The following is a 19,625-nucleotide window of genomic DNA, read 5'->3' as shown; positions in this document are numbered from 1 at the left end:
GGACATTGACCGAGTCAACGGTCAAGGAATTCAGCTCATAACAATAGCATACTGAAGTGATACACTTTAAAGCACAAAATACTAAAGTGAAAAAGCGCTGAACCATAGGGGGGATATTTGAAGTTTTTTCTTTTATTGTTAGTCTCATCCTTATCTGTGTGTATATAGCTCTTATTATTAATCTTGTTAATAGAACTTTAGGACTAGAAACGCTTCATTAGTTTTTGTTTTTTTCTGATCAAGTAGTACTTGCCATTTTACTTTTTAAAGAAAAACAAAAGGTGCCATATTTTTGGATTTACATGAGAAACTTAATTGTTTTAAATTATCAAACATTACTTCTTAATTTTTGAAATTATCAAATATGAATTCAAATTTGAATAAATATTCTAATTCTATGTTGAATATTTATTTTAGAATTTAATCTCAAGTTGTGAGTTATAACTTAAACTTTAAATTCAATTTATAAATTTATTTTATGTCATAAATTCTAATTATAAATTCAATTAAGAGTTAAGTTTATATTTTAAAATATAATCTTGAATTCTAAATATACATATTAATATAAATTATAAATTTAAATTGCAAGTATAAGTCGTATGTCTATATATATTTTCACCTCTTTATCTGTAACTAAAAAAAATTGCAAAACTATTTGTTTAATGTTATACGTTATAGCCAGCTAAACAATCGAACTAGAAAGTCACTTTTGCAAAAGCGACTTTTTTCACTTCAGCCGTTTTAGGACAACCAAAAAAATTCTGAAAGCAAAATGTCTTACATTATTTTATATAAAAATTGATAACACCAAATAATTAAAGACTAAATATATGTTGTCATTAACATCATCAATTTCTCATTATTCATAGTCATAAATGTTTAAACTTTGCTGAGAGGAAATTTCTTTCCGATTAATTAGAACAGCCACCGGGACCACCAAAATAAAATAAATACCCATCATGCAGTCCGTACTTTCTCGAATCGACTAGTGCGGTAACATTATAGCAGTCTCCCCGATTGACATCAGGCTTTGCGATATTTGCAAGGTCAATGGATTCGCCGTTCGAATCAAAGATCTCAATATTTTTCACAAATGCTGCCTTCCCTTGCAATTCAGAAGAATAGTGTCCGCTGCCCATCGGAGGCCCAATTCCATCTTGAGGATAGCTGACAACTCCACCCCACGAAACTATGGTCGCCTTTTCAGCTAAAGCCGTAAAGAGAGATTTAGGCCAATAACCTATTAGTTGCGGATTATCTAGATCTTCCCTATATACTGACCAATTTCCTGATTTAGGTTCCTGAAAAAATGATCAAATATGAAATTAAGTTGGAATAATGAGGGGAAAAAAAAGGATAAAGTAAATGCTCATTTGGTCCTCAAACTATGAGGGTGGTGGCATTTTGGTAATTTTTTGCTTCAAACTTTTAAAATTATTGTGACAAGTCCCTTAGCTCCATCTAGCTGATTATATATTAATATATCACTAACATTTCTTGATCATGAATTTAGAAGTCATATCCTCAATTTTAAAATTATTCAATTTTTATTGTTCGTTTTAACATGATTAGTTTGCTAAATAAGCAACGTTGAAAAGGTATGAAATTTTATTTTCAGCAGCTTCAAATATCCTAGATTGATTTTAACATTTTGGATCATTGACTTTTAGCATCCTATTGTCAAAAACAATTTCATAAATTTTGATAATGGTTTACATGGTGATCAAAGTGTCGTAAAATCGACAATTTTTGACGGCCTATATGAGCAATTTGCTTGTTTAACAGTGTAGAGCAATCCAAATTGCTTGAATTTTTGATAGAAAATTCTTTATACTATTTAGATAATGTTTGATAACTCTGATTACAAACTGAGAAAGTCTAACCTCTATTTTAAAAAGGTTATTTATTTATGACTGTTTATTTTTCAACTCTTAAGATGAACTTGATAATGATTTTTAAATAATACAAAATTTGGTTTCTAAACATTTCTAATTGTGTAGATCAACTTCAACGGTGCCGATTATCAATTTGAAGCTCCAATCATTCAAATCGACTTGATAGGACAATGGTCCCAATCCTATTAATAGGATAGTAGCCGAACCCTATATATATATATATATATATATATGATCCGGCTATTATTATATATATAATTTACCTTTTTTATACTGATTGTAATGAAGTACTGTGAGCCGTTGTAGACAGAAACAGGTTCAACAACATCTCCTGGTGTAAGTATACCCGAATTAACCAGTATGAAGCCGTCGCATTTAAGGTTAAAGCAACCAGTTGATTTATAGCCATCCAACTATATCCACAGAAAGAAAATATTTTGCATCACAAAATATGACATGCTTAATTAATAGATGAAACAAGTGTAACACTTACTGTCCAAGTTGTGTAAAAATGAAGCTTGCTGTCTTTATATTCTTCCGGGTACATCTGACATGCATATCATAACATTTATTAAGACATTTGCAAATTTAGAAGGTAAAATTATTCTTGAGAGTAGAATATATATCATATAACATTTATACAGAAAAAAAAAAAATTAAGGGGATCAAGAGAAGATTCAGGAGATATTATTGCATTTGTTGATTATGATCTATGAGTAATTAACTAAGACAAACTTATATTTTGTGAAAAAAAATATTTTTGTTATATTTAATATATTAATTATAAAAAAAATTGTCTTTTTAGTCACTTTGATCTATGGTTTAGGGCTTTTTCACTTTAGGATTTTGTGGTTTAAATCGTTAAATCAGTGCAAAAGTTAAAACCATAAAGTGAAAATTTTGTAACCCACGGTGTACCAGAGTGAATATTCAAAAAGCCATAATGAGAGTATCTTAAATTCTTTTATATGTTTTAATGGAGGTGGAAACGAAAAGAAAAAAAATGAGCACTAAACCACAGCGTGACATTAGAAGTTTAAAGGGTTCAAAACTACTTGTGAATAATTTACTTAATGAGAATTGAATAGTACTTACATGAAATCCTGCTTGTATGGAATTTTCATAATCTCCATCGAAACTCGAGAGCCGTATTACACTCGCAGATATTTGATTATTCGCTACATCTGGCAGATCCCACAGATTAATCTTGGCTTTGCTACCATAATAATCGCCAGAATTTGCAGTATACACACTAAAGGTGTCCATGGATTCCGGGTCTGGATAGTTAATATACTGTACCCATACCCTAAAAAAAATTAGTTAGAAAAAGAATTATATGCCCTACCCATTTAACTTGTCCGGATATGAATACTTAAGTTACAAATATACCCGTCGGACTTATTTAAGTAGGTCTGGGTAGTGACTACCCGTATACTATCCCTTTAAGATCGGGTACTGGTCGGGTCTAAATCGGGTACGGGTACCCGTATACATATATTTTTTTATAAACTTTATTAAATAGTATGTGGGCAAACTATAAATCTCTCCCTATAAAGAGAATATAAGTTATAATAATTATTATTAATATTACATACTAACGTTAAAAACAAGAAAAAAAAAATGAAAATTTACTAAATATATAGAATATTCATTAAAAAAAAACTAGGTTGACGACTTTGATTGGAAAAGGGATTTGATAAAAACTTAGGATTTGATAAAAACTTACTTGTGCCATGCCTATGAGTAGTATCGCTGATGATTATAACGATGGAAATATTATTTCATAAAAAATTCTTAGGCGAAAATGAAACAAAAAAATAATAAGTAAAAAAACAATGAGTTAAAAAAAAAAATCAGAAAAAAAAGGAGTAAAAGAGCGGCTAATGTTTCATTATTTCACTAGGATAAAAATTTTTAGAGAACCTTCATATATAAATTCTATTAAAATTGATCCCTCAACTTTAAAAGTTCATTTTTTTTTTTATTTATTATCGGATATTTCATCGGGTCCGGATCTGGGTCCGGATTTAAAAACTATTCCGGACTCTACCCATTTAAAAGTTGGGTTCGGGTCGCGTTCAAATCGGGTATAGATATAAAATATCCAAACCTATACCCGAAACTTTAATGGGTAATTTTTTTTATCCGTATACTATCCATTTTATATCGGGTCCGGTTCGGGTCCGGATAGGGTCCGGGTTGGGTATGGTATATCGGATATTTTGAACAATTTTAATACACAGCCGTCTTCAAGAAAGAGGAGAAATTTTATAAAAAAAAAAAAGAAAAGAAAAAGAAAAGGATATTAAAATTCAAGATATAGCAAAAAGCATGGAAAAAGAGAATAATTAGTTACTTTTTTAATAACAATATATGAACGAGTAATAATGTAATGATCCGACTCGCTAGCAAGTAAGCATTTTGGGACAATTGGGGAGTTATAAACTCTCCCTGTTTAGATCCCGAAGTCCTCTCAGATCCGGACCTAATCGTAGATCACAAACACAGATCAGAATTACCAGGCGATGTGAGATTACAGAGATGGTTCCCACCAACCCTGTGGTATAGCACTTATAGTTCTCACACTTCTAGCTAGTATTCATCTTTGAGCCCAAATGTAACGGGTCGATCGACCAACCCAAAATGTTTACGATTAGTTATTATTGTTATTAGTATTAGCGTGCGAAGTCTCATATATTTCAATTAAAATTATTTTTTTAATCTTATATGGGACTATTGGGGCGTCACGTAATAAAATCCTAAGAAGAAAATAACATAAGGTCGCTAAATTATTACAGTTATTAGAAAGGGAAACTCAAGAGGATTACGCGAAAGATGTCGGATCCGTCTGCTGTGAGACTAGACTCTCTCAAATTTGCCCACTTTGGTGCAGATGGACTTGAATGAAGATCTTCACTTCCTCCTGCTCTTTTATGACCTCTAATCTGCAAGATAATTTTGTTACGCCTTCTATTAATACAAATTGAAGTGTTTATATATGATTAACTAATCTTCGTAAATAATTAAACAGATGATCAATTCGTGAAAATTAACGCGCGGCTTGTGCAGAGCAAAGCGCAAATATACATGTTTGAAGTAATAGAAACTCATTCAATTAATGATAGCTAATCGAAGATTAACCTTGGTGCTACTAAGTTTGTACTACTTGGATGGAGGAGTTGTAGGGTCAGGACGATAGTAGCTCACTCGGGTTGAGAGGTGGTAGGTGTAGTATTTGATCTAAAAGTTAATAATAATCAAGCGGTGGACCTAAGAGCTAGAAACCTAAAAGCACCAACAGACTGGTGCTTTTAGGAGTATTCAGCTCAACTCATATAAATGAATAAAGCTGTGTTTTGTTGAAGAACTAAATTTTGAAGAACACTTTTGTTGTTCCCGATAGCAGGAAATATTTCGATACAAGATAGAACAATTGTAAATTTGTGTTTTGATGCATTCTGAGATATTTTAGAGAATATCCTTAGTAACGTTTGGATAAAAAGTCTAAAACAATATCTAAATATATCTTTAAAAATAAAATAATTCATTTATATTAGTATATTTTTTTATAAAAATATTTATAAAATTATTTTTATTGTAATTTATAATATAATATTACATATAATAATTTAATTTAAAATAGTATATCTATTTTATTAAATATAATAATTTATTTTATGTAATAAATTATTTTATATAATTTATAATATATGCAATGAATAAAGTATAACTAACAATATCCTTATAATTTTAATTAATAATAGTATAAATTTCAATACAAATTAAAAAATATATGTAATACATGAAAAAATAATTTTTAATACATAAAACTTAAAATAAAATAAAATAATTAAATATTAAATTATAAATGATATAACTTAATAAAATAAATGATATATCAATTTTAATTAATTTATATTATATAATAAAATTAAAGTATAAATATATTATCAAAAAAATAATATTTATTTTAATATATTATTTATATATCTATTTATCTAATAAAATAAAGAGAAGAACAGAATTATTAAAGAGAAGAACAGAATTATTCTCAGTTTTTCTAGGAATAATTTTTAACGGCTTATTTCAGAACAACACAGAACAGCCCGTTTAGATCGGAGCAACCCGTTCCATCTTGTTCCGCTGGCGTTTGGCTACAATTTGGGAGATATCCCCTCGTTCTGGGATATCTCTCATGCCAACGCAGCTAGAGTTCAGCTACTACTCTTTACAGAACAATATTTTATATTTTTATATTTAACACGATTGAGAAGGTCTTTAGTTACCTCGGCCGTCGTTTCTGCGTCATCGTGGTTGAACACGAATCTCTCTCCTTCTGCGAGGCGCGAAACAAGAGAGAGCCACACGAATGCCACAACAAAGATGCCTTTGTACTCCATAGTTAGCTAGAGCTCTTGCGTACGCTTTCACTCTGAATTATATTTCATATAAATAGATGAATTTTGTGTTGTTTTTGGCGAGTTTTTTTGCCAATCATGGTATGCACATTCCGGCAAATATTTTTTTAAAGACATACCAATCTTAATGAGATTTATTACCTCGGCGATGGTCCATTGAATCGGCTGTTGTTTCCAAATCAGTCGAAAAGTTGCTCGTTTAAACCAATAAAGAGTGATATAAGCGTTTGCCAAATTTAGAGGTAAAGGTGTTCGTAGATCAGATTGGGTCTGCGTACGGAGTTAATATACTGTTCCCGTACCAAAAAAAAAAAGTATAAAAAAATATATACCCTACCCCTTTAACTTTGGGTTGGGTTCAGGTCTAAATATTTAAGTTAATAATATTATATACACATAGGGTCTATTTGAGCGGATCTGAATAGCGACTATCTGTATACTATTCACTTAAGATCGAGTATGGATCGGGTACAGATTGGATCTGCATTCTAATTTTTTGCACTCAGTCTAATAAAATTCGTTTAAAAAAAAGATTCATGCAGTAAACAAAGCGACTAGAGTTAAAAAAACAACGAGTAAAATAAAAAAAGAATAAATAGAGTGACTAGAATTTTTATTAGGATGAAAATACCATAGACCTTTCAGTTATAAGTTCTATTGAAATTGATCTCTCAACTTCAAATTCTTTTTATTTACTATCATGTACTTCACCGGGTCTGGGTCCGGGTTCGGGGCGGGTTCAAGTCGGTTTTGGATATAAAGTAATTGGACCCATACCCGAAACTTTAATGGGCAATTTTTTTTTAACCCATGTGCTATTTATTTTTTATCGGGTCTGATTCTGGCCCGAATAAGGTTCAAATAGGGTTCAGATAGGGCTCGAATAGGATATGGAATATCGGGTATTTTGGATAACTTTATTTAGAGGTTTTAATTATTTTTAGAAAATGATGCTAACAAATTTATATTTATAGATATGACCCTTCTACCATGCGAATGTAATGTTGGATGGGAAAGAACAATGCTGAGTTAAGTATGATAATCTAATCAGTGTTTAAATATGGTGACTTAAAAGTAATAATCTAGTCACTGTGTTTAAACATATTGACTTGCGCGCCGTATTCAACTTACTAAATGCCTACATGGCTCTCCTATGTCCAATACAGTACTCTGCAATAGAAAGAGAGTTATTTCTGCAAATATAAATTTATTAAAAAAATTTGTTAAAAAAAATTTAAAAGGACTAAAATTGAAAAAGGAAAAAAAAAAATATTTGAAATCCATTCATCTCTGCATCTCCCGTTCAAATTTTTTTTACTTTACCTCTCACATTATAAAATGAAAAAAATAACCAAAACTTTTCTCCGCCCCATTCAATAATCCCTGCGCCCTCTCCCGCCAAATTCAAATTTAAAATCCCCGCACCTCCTCAACGGTCACCTAGACTCGGCCCTGCTCCACATGGCTCTCCGAGGGGCCGAGGCCAAATTCCACGACTACGACGCCGCAATCACGGCGTGCGTTGCTGCGACACTGCCAGCGGGCCCACGCGCACATGATCAAGGCACGGTACCGCCCTTCGGCGTATCTCGCAACGCTGCTCGCGATCTTTTACGCAAAGTGCAGGGACATGGGCGGCGCCCGCAACGTGTTCGACGAAATGCCGGAGAGGAGTATCGTCACGTGGACGGCCGTGATCTCGGGGTAATCGCAAATGAGTTCGCACGGTAAGACTCTGGAGCTGTTCATTCGGATGCTGGACACCGGCAATGTGTCGATTCTTCTGCAGTTTTGTAACTCTTATTGAATTTAAAAATTATAAATATTTTAAAATTTATAATTTTAAATTTAAATTTGAAAATTAAATAGAGGTGCGATTATCTAATCCCACCCCAATTCCGAGGGGAGGGGGGATTGTTAACCCCACCTCTAAGGGGTGGGGTAAACAACCCCCACCCCCTTTTAAACATGTTTGGGGATGGGAGGTGGGGTAGTTATCCCCCATCCTATCCCCCAAACAAAACGTCCGCTAGAAAAAAAAAAAATTATTGTTTTAAAAAATAATATTATTTTTCGTTGCAATGAAAAAAAAAAATTACTATTTAAAAGAAAATTTGTTGCTATTAAAAAAAATTTCTATTGTTTTAGGAAAAAAAAAATAACATTGTTTTTGTTGCAATAAAAAAAGCTATGATTTAAAAAATATTACTTTAAAAAAATAATACTGTTTTTAAAAATAAAAAAATCTACTATTTAAAAATATACTATTTTTTGTTGTAGTTAAAAATCTACTGTCTAACGGGAAAAAAAAAAAGAAAAGAAAAAAAAACCTATTTTGCTACTTGGAATTTATATGTGCTCCCTTGGTATCTTTACTTTAAGAAATAATTTTCAATATATGTCTTGGTCCTCGATCTCTCTGCGTCCATAAAGAGTCATGCCATCCAGTTCCATCTAAACACTCATCCCCCTCGGCCGCTGCCAGTGTTTCGATCCCTTAATTCCACCACCGATGGCTGCCAGCTCGTGGTGGCGACGCATGGCGGCCGAGGGCGCGAAACCCAGCTTGACTGACAGCTCCTTCGACAACGTCAACTTCTACACGGGGGCGCGACAACGACCGCGGGATCCTCGTTGCCATCCTTATAGTCGAGCTGCGTCACGCTCGCTGTCGTCCATTCCTCCGCGGCCGTTTGCCTCTATCGGAGCCGCTTGGCGCTCGCCGACTGGATTTGGGGCCACCGCACTCTAACTCCGTCACCGCACTCTGACTCCGTCCCATCATGCTCAGGCGACGGCTTCTTCTTCACCGGCCAGCCCAGCGCTCCCCGACCGCCCTACCCGCTGTAAACGTCGTGCGGGCCTTATAATAGTGTCTGTGCATGCCGCGTGAGTGGAATGTTTGATTGTGTTTGCATGTGTCTAAATATTTTTAATAATCTTCTGTATTAACATGGAATACTTATTTTGGCTAACTAAATCATCATTTTATTGAGAATATATGAATCCCTATTCATCTAATTACAAAAATATAATAATGCATTACAACTTCAAATTTTTGCGGGCACTTTTTTTAGTTGGGATATTTAATTAGGAATTATATTTTTTTATTTATTGCAGGCATTAACAAGTGCGCTTAAAACTTTGCCGGCTAAAAAAACCGTAATCTTAAATTTGAAATTTATAATTTTAAATTCTAAATTTTAAATTTTAAATTCTAAAATTTAAAATTTAAATTTTAAATTTTAAATTTTAAATTTTAATTTGGACCAGCCGAGCCCAACTAAGGCCCAAGCCCCTACTGAATTGCAGCCCACGTAGACTAGGTGTTTTTTCATTCCAGTTCAATTTACTAAGGAAGGTGCGAGCTCGCGTGGATCTCCGGTGGCGTGAGGGCGCTCAGGTGGAACTCCGGCGAAGTGGCGGAGCTAGGGCATCCTTGACGCTCTGAAGGAGAAGAGAGAAGATCGAGGCGGAGAACGGTGTCCAACCAAATCTAGCGATTTGGAAAGTAGTAATACTTCGGCAATATGGATTGGGCGGCCTTACTTCCGGAGCGGGCAAGAATGGCGAACCCAATATCCACCTATCAGAGGATCAGGCGGGTTGGACCGTTTATCCGTTAACCCTATTACAAGGGTTCATGGACCAGTCAAGCCCCCTGAGGCCCAGAGGAGCACCGAATAGCGGCCCATCAAGCCCAAACCTCTATTTTTCTCAAATTGTTGTTCAGTCCCATAAGAGTAGTGGTTTTCTTTTTACAGCATTCAGTACCTAGTAGTATATATACATATACGAGATGTAATGTGAGACCATCAGAAAATTAATACAAGTATCTTCTTCCCAATTTTCCTCTCTTCTCCTCTCCTCTCCACTCTTCTCTACTCTTTTATGCATAACCCCTCTTCTATGCTCAATCTCACTCCCTGAACCTCCCAAATTCCCCTCTCATCCCAATCCCTATGCTTCCCTCTCGACTTATCAAGTATCTGTAACGACGAAAGGGGAAGAGGATCTAGAAGAATTAAAGGATAGGAGTAGTAGTTAAAATTAAGAAAGCAGTAAAAATGTCAACTTCACATCATAAGGTAGAGGTAAAAGGCCACAGAGTGTGGAGATTTGGGAAAGAAGAAAGCACTTAAGCGGGTCGAAGCTTCGGAACTCTGGAGCGGAGGCAAAAGGCGAACCCAATATCATCGAGATGGCGGATAGTGCGGAGAAGGCGCCGAGACCCGTTACCCGACTGTCGAGGCAACTTGGACCGGACAAGCCCACTTAAAGCCCGTTTTCCTACCGAATTCGGCCCACCGTCCTCTTTAGTGTTTTTTATTACTTTTTTACACTTTAATCCACCAATTTTTTTCTGTAATTTGCTTTTAATACAATATATAATAAAAGGAACTATAAGTAGGAGATGTAGCGATATATTGAGAAGTTTATACATATGGAATGAATTGATAATTTCTCTTCCTACTAATTCTATCTTCTTCTTCCTCAGACCCATCTCTTCCCTACCTCTCTTCTCTAGCTCTAATTCTTCTACCATTTCCCTACCGAATTATCCCCAGATCTGAGCCCATTCATCCACAATCCTCACTGCCATCCTCCCTTCAGAGCAATCTCATTTTCCTCCTCCTTTTCTCCTCCTTCTTCTTCTTCTTCGTCGTTGTCGTCGTTGATGATCCGATCATCGTCGCCATCGTGGGCGCATGGGCCATCGTCATGGGCGTCTCCAACGGCATCGACGCACCTTCGCCTTCCTCCTCTTCCTTGTCCTCATTAGCCCCAACCCGACAAGCTCCGCAAAGTCGCCGTCGCCGTTGCCGCGGCCGCCGTCCGCTCCCACAGTATGAAGAGGAAGAGGAAGGGGCAAGGGCAAAATAGTTATTTCACAACTCTACTGTTAAAAAATTAACAGTTCTCTAACCGATCCAAACCAGAGGGACATATCTGAATACATTAGGGCTTTTGCAACGATAACTTATGAAAGTTGAACTTTGCAGGAATATATCTGCTATTAAATACATTTGCAGGGACCTGTATGAAATTAACCCTAAAGGGAACTATAAGTAGGAGATGTAGCGATTGAGAAGTTTATATATATGGAATGAATTGGTAATTTCTCTTCCTTCTAGTTCTATCTTCTTCTTTCTTCTTCTTCTTCCTCAGACCCATCTCTTCCACACCTCTCTTCTCTAGCTCTAATTCTTCTACCATTTCCCCGCCGAATTATCCCCAGATCTGATCCCATTTATCCACAATCCTCACTTAGGTGGTTGCGGTGAGTCCGGGCATTACAGTATCTTCTCATCCAAGCCGAAAGACGCGGTCCAGTGCAGGCTGCCGTCATCCTCACCACCATACTCGCCTCAGCACGCAAAGGTCAATATTATTCCAGATGGCTGCCGGCGGCTCGTGGTGGCGACGCGGGGCGGCCGAGCTTCAACGGCAGCACCTTCGACCGCGTCGATTTCTACGCGGGATCGCCGGCATCGACCGCGGGATCCTCGTCGCGATCCTCGCGGTGACCTGCGTCATCCTCGCAGTGATCCTCTTGGCGTCGGCCGTCTGGCTCTACTGGAGCCGCCTGGCGCTCGCAGACTGGGTCCGGGGCAGCCGTCGCACTACTCTGCCTCCGTCCCCTCCCGCTCCCAGCACCCCCGTAGTAGCCGACTTCTTCTTCCTTGGCCACGGCCAGCCCAGCATTCCCCAGGCGCCCTACCCGATGTAATCACCGACGTCGGGCGGGCGGGCGGGGTCGGAGGCGAGGAAGGTGGGGGGTGCGTGGGCGAGGACGAGAGCATGAGGCTGAGAGGCGAGGCGAACCGTTTCCACCTCCGTCTCTGCCTCCGCTACTTTTTTCGGCGAGAGAAAAAAAAAGAACGAGAGAAACAAAAAGAAGAGATAAAGAGGAGAGAGAAAAAATAATGAGGATATTTTGATCAATTTGTTGAAAATTCGGACCGAATATGCAAAATCAAAAAAAGCGGTCCAGTTTTACAAAAGCCCAAAATTAGTGGATTTTTTATGCAAATTGCCCAAATCTATATTATATATATAATTATTTATTTATATAAATTATATAAATGTAAAATATATATATTCGAGCTACTATCCGGGCCGATATACGCGGTCCGGTGCAGGCTGCCATCATCCTCACCGCCATACTCGCCTCAGCACGTTATAATCATCGGCGGTTGCGGATCGTCCGGGTTATTACACAAGTTCTCGTCATCGGCGGTTGCGACGAGTCCGGGTCATTATTACAGATGGCTGCCGGCTTGTGGTGGGGACGCAGGGCAGCCGAGGGCGCGCAGCTGAGCTTCACCGACAGCACCTTCGACCACGTCAACTTCTACGCGGGGGCCGCCGGCAGCGACCGCGAGATCCTCGTCACGATCCTCATAGTGAGCTGCATCATGCTCACCGTCATCCTTTTCGCCGTGGCCGTCTAGCTCTATCGGAGCCGCCTAGCGCTCGCCGACTGGATCCGAGGCCGCCGCACTCTAACTCCGTCCCATCCCGCTCAGGCAGTGGCTTTTTCTTCCCCGGACAGCCCATACGGCCGGGGAAGAAGAAGTTGAATTATCCACTCAACTTCAAGTTTAATTTTTTTTAAAAAAAGATAGATTTAAAATTTTGACATTATTTCAAAATTTTAATGTAAATTTTTAATATTTAATTTTTAATTTGAATTTAAATTAATATATTATAAAGATAATGTCAGTATATTAATTTGATTACGTATTTTATATCCACTTGAACCAAACGACGACAATGGGAATGATTATATTTCGATTCCGATTCAGATGATGAACCAAACAGAATTAGATAATAAGTCATTCCGATTCCGATTCCGATTCCAGCTTATTTGATTCCGATTTCGATTTCGATTCCGACTTCGAACCAAACATGCCCTAGAGTTATCAGCGTTACTCTGTTAGTTACCTCCCTCCAATCCCCCAACCAAACGCCCACTAGAAAAATTTGTACAATTAAAAAAAATTTATTGTTTAAAAAATCAATACCATTTTTCGTTGCAGTAAAAAAACTTACTATTTAAAAGAAAATTTGTTGTTTTTAAAAAAAATTTCTATTGTTTAAAAAAAAATTACACTATTTTTGTTGTAATAAAAAAAGTATCATTTAAAAAATATTATTTTTAAAAAATAATACTATTTTTTGTTGCAATAAAAAAAAATCTACTATTTTTTGTTGAAGTTAAAAAATCTACTGTCTAAAAAAAAAACACATATTTTGCTACTCAGAATATTTATATGTGCACTGATGGAATCTTTACTTAAAAAAATAATTTTCTATATATGTCTTGATCCTCGAGCTCTCAACGCCCTTAAAGAGTTATGCCACCCAGTTCCAACTACTTATTACAGACTTTACAGACTTTCGATGTAACTATACTCTACATCATTTCTTCTTATGGCATTAATTACTGGTAATATGAAAGCTCAAACGTAGACTATATATATATATAATACTTTATTATATAATCTATGTTACACAAAACTTATTCATCATAAGCAATACAGCAATAGAACAACCAGGAAACATCCATTAATTCAGCCTCCATTTGTGGCTGTGATACTGTTCCTCAGCTGTTGAGTTTTCCTTCCTCCTTTTGTGAGTGTGATGTTGTTCCTCGTTTTGCTCTACCTTGTATCCTTTGACACCGTTTGGTTAGGGGATAGGGATAGAGATAGGCCCTTATCCCCCATTTTATACCCAAACGCTAATTTTTTATTAGAGAATAGTAGTTCTCGCTTATTCCCACTAACACCTCCATTTTCTATATAAAACTACCTAATATTTTTCTTATTTTCGGAAACAACTCAATTTTCATTCAAACGCTATTTTTCTTATCCCCATACTTGTACCTATTCCTGTAATAACTAGTTCTTACTTATATCCGAACTAAACGGTACCTTTGGGAACAATAATTAATGTAACTGTTGACCTTCTTTCGGTATTAATAAATTATTTGCTCCGTCTTCGTTCGTGGACGTAGGTGGTTGGCCGAACCTCGTTTTGCTCCACTATAGGATGTTTCTTAAAAAACGTGTAAATTTTATAAATTTTAAGATTAAGACTATATATACTGGCTTTCAACTTTTAAAACTGAGTAATTTTAATTAAATTAATTAAAATCAAATGAATTAATACTTTCATAAAATTTAACATTTAAAATAAAACTTAATTAAGCTAACATCTTTAAAAGATCATCAATTTTACGCTAAATTGCGCTGCTAGTTTTCCAATTAAAACAAAATATGCGTGAGACTTTGATTCTCGAAGTTTAATTTATTATAATTTTTGCTCAAAATTTCTTAAGCATTATAATCTAATTAACTCTTATAACACAATTTATTTGATTAAATAGTAACATATATATCGTTTATGTGATAATAATATAAATTCAGGGACTAAACTAGCACTTGATTATGAGGGGGGCCAAAATACATATAGATTAAAATTTTAGCAAATAAATAAGATTTATCTAGTCAATTTTTTTATGAAAATGTATATTGACTAAATAATTAGTGTAAAAAAAATATCACCCATTGTTTATTTATATTACTTAACTTCTAATTATTTTATTTTTTATTATTTCACTCAAATAACTTTAAAATTTATTAAATCTAATAGTAATTCAGTAAATGATTTAATTTATTAATTTTTACTAAAAATAATTGTGAAAATAAATGCCTATTAGTTGACAGAACTATTAACTTTAATATAACCTTTAATTTAATTAAAAAAAATTATCTAAAATAATTAGAAGTTATGAAGATAATGAAAAAAAAAAAAAACTCAGAGTGGAGAGAGCACTATATTAGCCCTAAAATTTTTTAAAAAAAATATGTTACTCATCATACTTTTAAAATTAAATCAAATATTTTTAAAATTTTTTATATATATAAAGTACTCTTATGGCGGGGAAGGAACGCGGCCATGTTTTCCCGATCATTAAATCCTGTTAAACACTTTAGGCCCATGTCATTTCTGGACCGCACACGGCCTTTCTCTTTCGCTGTTCAAAGTCAATGGTATATACTTGATTATTTTGTATGTATATGAGACTTATCTTATTCTACTTGTTTAATTTTTTTATAGCTCTATACTTCTGATTGTGGTATTGTATGTTTTACAGTTACCGTTACGCTTCGTATACAAGAAAAATTCTTTGTATACGGCGGATTTGTCGACGTGCCCGGAAATTATGTAATCCGGGGCGTGACGCTCAGTCCCCTCAGTCCAACATTAATTACTTGGCCCATTAGTGATGTACATATATATTCACGCATTCAATTACAATATATAACATTCAAATTTTTATTTAACATAATATAACATTCAAATTTTCAGTATACACAAATATTTTTCTTAATGTTATTAATTAGCTAACTTATTCCTACATCTCATAAGATTATTCGTTATTTAAAATTGTATATGTTTAGTATCATACAAAAATTAATTGTAAAAAACATCAAATCAGATGAAGCATAGAGCTTATAAATTGTATTTTGTCAAAGATCCAAATCAGATGAAGTTGTTGCCTGAACCGAGTGTATACGAATATCGTGCGCGCATGCACATATAATTGTATTTTATTAAGGAATTACAAATGAACCACCCAAATTAAATTTGACCAATTAACAGTTACTAACTAATATATATATATATATATATATATATATATATATATATATATATATATATATATATATATATGCATGTATAAGGATACTTCCACGTAATAATTATAGTTTTATTACATGCACGTAGATAATCACTAACACAATCAAACATCCCACTCACGCGGCATGCACAGACACTATATATTGTAACGCCCGCACGACGTTTACAGCGGGTAGGGCGCCCGAGGAACGCTGGGCTGGCCCGGGAAGAAAAAGCCGCCGCCTGAGCGGAAGGGGACGGAGTCAGAGTAGTGTGGCGACCCTGGATCCAATCTGCGAGCGCCAGGTGGCTCCAATAGAGCCAGACGGCCACGGCGGAAAGGATGACGGTGAGCATGATGCAGCTCACTATGAGGATCGCGATGAGGATCCCGCGGTCGCTGCCGGCGGCCCCTGTGTAGAAGTTGACGTTGTCGAAGGTGCTGCCGGTGAAGCTGGGCTGCGCGTCCTCGGCCGCCCTGTGTCGTCACCACGAGCTGACAGACATCTGTAATGACCCGGACTCGTCGCAACCGCCGATGACGAGAACTTGCCGAGGTGTGGACGGCGACGAGGATGATGGGGCCCCCGATTGCAACTCCGAGTCGGCTGCTGCGAAGAAGAATCAGAAAGATATAGAGAAGGAGGGTTGGGGACGAGAGAGAGAGAGATAGATAGTGGGGAAGAAGAGAATTTTGGGGAAAGAGAGAGAGAGAGGAAGAATTGGGTTAGTTTCCTTTTTGGATTATAAATTCAGCATTTTTAATTAGTTATTATTATCTATTAAGGATTTTAATTTTATTTCTTTAAAAAAATTTAAAATTTTTAAATTTGACAAAATTTACTTGATATACTATATACTTTAGTTTAACCAAGAGTCTCTTAATTTTGTAAAGAATTAAAAATTTACAAAACTCCAATCCAAAAAGCTTAAATTACAATGCAATTTTAAATGACCTACAGTCACACAAAAAGAAAAAAGATTAATTTTATTCAGTTTCCTACAAATATAGCGCATGGTTTCCTTCGATGGCTTTCGGTTAACAGGCACTCTCTATATATAACGGCCGGACGGTTGATATATATATATATATATATATATATATATATATATATATATATATATATATATATATATATATATATATATATATTTTGTGTNATTTTTATTTTCAATATTTTTAACCAATTGATCATAACTGTTCGTAAAATTGAAGTTATAGATATATGTGAATGTTTTTTTTTAACAAATTGATCATAATCGCTCGTTCTTATTTGAGATAATTTTTTACAAATTGATCATAAATTTATATATAATATTAATTCAAAAATATGATTTACAAATTTATCAACTAATTTATCATTTAAATTATTTCTATTATAATATATAGATAGTCCCAAAATTTTAAATTTTGAATTGAAATATAAATTTACAGTAGATATTCTGGCAAAAATTTGGATAAACATAAATTTCTTTTCTATTTAGAGATAAAAAAAATTAAATAAATTGTTAATTAAAATATAGATTCACAGTAGATATCTTTCAGTTGGTAAAAATTTGGATAAGTATATTATTTTTTCTATTTTAGAGATAAATAGAAATTAAAAGTTTGTTTCGTTACGTTATTTTTTTTACGTAAGAAAAGAGGAATCAATATTTTTTTCCCGCCAAAGAATAGGTCTGTCGACAGACCCAAATTTAAAATACGTGCTTATATATATATATAATTGAGCTAGAATACTCTCAAAAGCACCAATCCTTTGGTGCTTTTAAGTTTCTAGCTCTTGGATCTACTTCTTGATTACTAATAACCCTTGAATTAAATACTATTCCACCTACCACCATCTACCACCACCTACCACCATCATCTCAACCCTACATCTCTCCATCTAATGGCTAAAAACTCAAAAGCATTAAGCCCTTGGTGCTTTTGAGAGTATTCTAGCTCAACTCTATATATATATATATATATATATATATATATATATATATATATATATATATATATATATACTAATTTTGATTGCAACATCAGCGGGTTAAAAGGAATGCAATTAATTAAATTAAAATGATATATGATATATGATAATATGTGGGAAGGATTAATTAGCATATATATCAATATGACGAGGTCAGGAATATCAAATATCAAATATTCCAATTAGTAGGGGTAAAAAAAAAGGAAAAAGAAAGAGAAAAGCATTGCATACATATAATGGGATGTTTCCTATAGACCGAATCCAACCCTCGAGTGGACCAGATCCGGACCGGACAAATTCAATCCAATCCGATCTGGTTTTCAAGCTCGCTCAAACCCGATTCAATCCGCCCGGTTTCAATTTGTTAAAAATTATTAACCAAATCATGATGAAAAATTATATAAATTTTGCACACCTTTTTCATCGCGGAATTAATACTGCAATTGGCTACCAAAGTCGATTCCAGCATACCATCCAAATCTCTAGAATTTCTGATGGTATTCTAGAGTGAACCCAAAAGAAGAGAATTTGTACAGAAAAATTATTTTAATTTTTTCTTGTACATAATTGCTCTTAACCAATCAATCCATCATATATTTGTAGGGAGTAGGAAAAATATTAATCCGAATCTGATTGTATCTGAATCCCACAAAGTAAAGTGATAAACTTTAAACTACAGGTTACTAAAAGTAAAAAGGCTAAATTACAGAAAACTTCCATATCAAAATCCGATTTTTCACTTTTCTGTCTGTCATTTAAAAACCTGCACTTTGCTTTCTTGTAAAATAAAAAATATTTACATGAAGTTACGGTATAAACTGTGATGATAAAATGACCAATGGTATTTTTGGCCCTTATCATGTTCATAGGAAAGTAGGCCAAAGGTATTTTTGACATAAAAAATATATAATAATATTTTATAAACGGAACCCTAACGGATTACTAATGGCAGAAGGTGAAGTTAATATTTTTTATTTTATAAAAGGGCAAAATATATATTTTTAAATGACAGAAAAAAAATAAAAATTCAAATTTTGACAGTAAAATTTTATATATTTTAGCCAAATAAAAATTTGAAAATAACTCTTTTTGGCATCGAAGAATTTTGTAAAGTAGTCATTTTGCTTTCGGTGGAGTGTGACGTAGAAACCTAACCAACTATGACAGCAATAAAACTGTCCTTTCAACAATATATCAAATTATATAAAATTAATACTTACAAAGTAATAATAAAAAAAAAATAGCAACAATTCCAAACGAAGAATCAAATTTATGTTTTTGATGCTCGTACTCCTATTTCTACTTTCCGATGCAGCAAAAGCTTTAAATTTTTTTTTTCTCTTTTTTCTACGTAAAACACACTATTTAAGATTGTAGCTATTGAAACAATATATGATTTAAGCAAATTTTGAATCAAATAATAAATATGGGCTATAGATTGTACAACTCAGATTCGAACTATGAGACGGATCACACCTAAACACGCAAATTTTGTTTGATATATATATTATTATGGGCTATAAATTGTACAACTCAGATTCGAACTATGAGACGGATCACACCTAATTAAACACGCAAACTTTATTTTGATATATATATATATATATATATATATATATATATATATAATTTTTAGTTTG

At 34.3% G+C, this 19,625-nt stretch overlaps 1 protein-coding gene across 1 annotated transcript; it reads right to left on the bottom strand.

The window, feature by feature from the left end:
* Window positions 912-3,161, bottom strand: LOC109710275. Its single transcript, XM_020232812.1, has 4 exons — window positions 2,991-3,161; window positions 2,389-2,442; window positions 2,159-2,308; window positions 912-1,301 (listed from the first exon to the last, which is right to left on the bottom strand). The coding sequence occupies exons 1-4, from the start codon at window positions 3,159-3,161 to the stop codon at window positions 912-914; spliced, it is 765 nt and encodes a 254-aa protein (XP_020088401.1).

This window comes from Ananas comosus, linkage group 1 (assembly GCF_001540865.1).
Source record: "Ananas comosus cultivar F153 linkage group 1, ASM154086v1, whole genome shotgun sequence".
Classification (NCBI taxonomy): domain Eukaryota; kingdom Viridiplantae; phylum Streptophyta; class Magnoliopsida; order Poales; family Bromeliaceae; genus Ananas; species Ananas comosus.
This window is presented reverse-complemented; position numbering and strand designations above follow the sequence as displayed.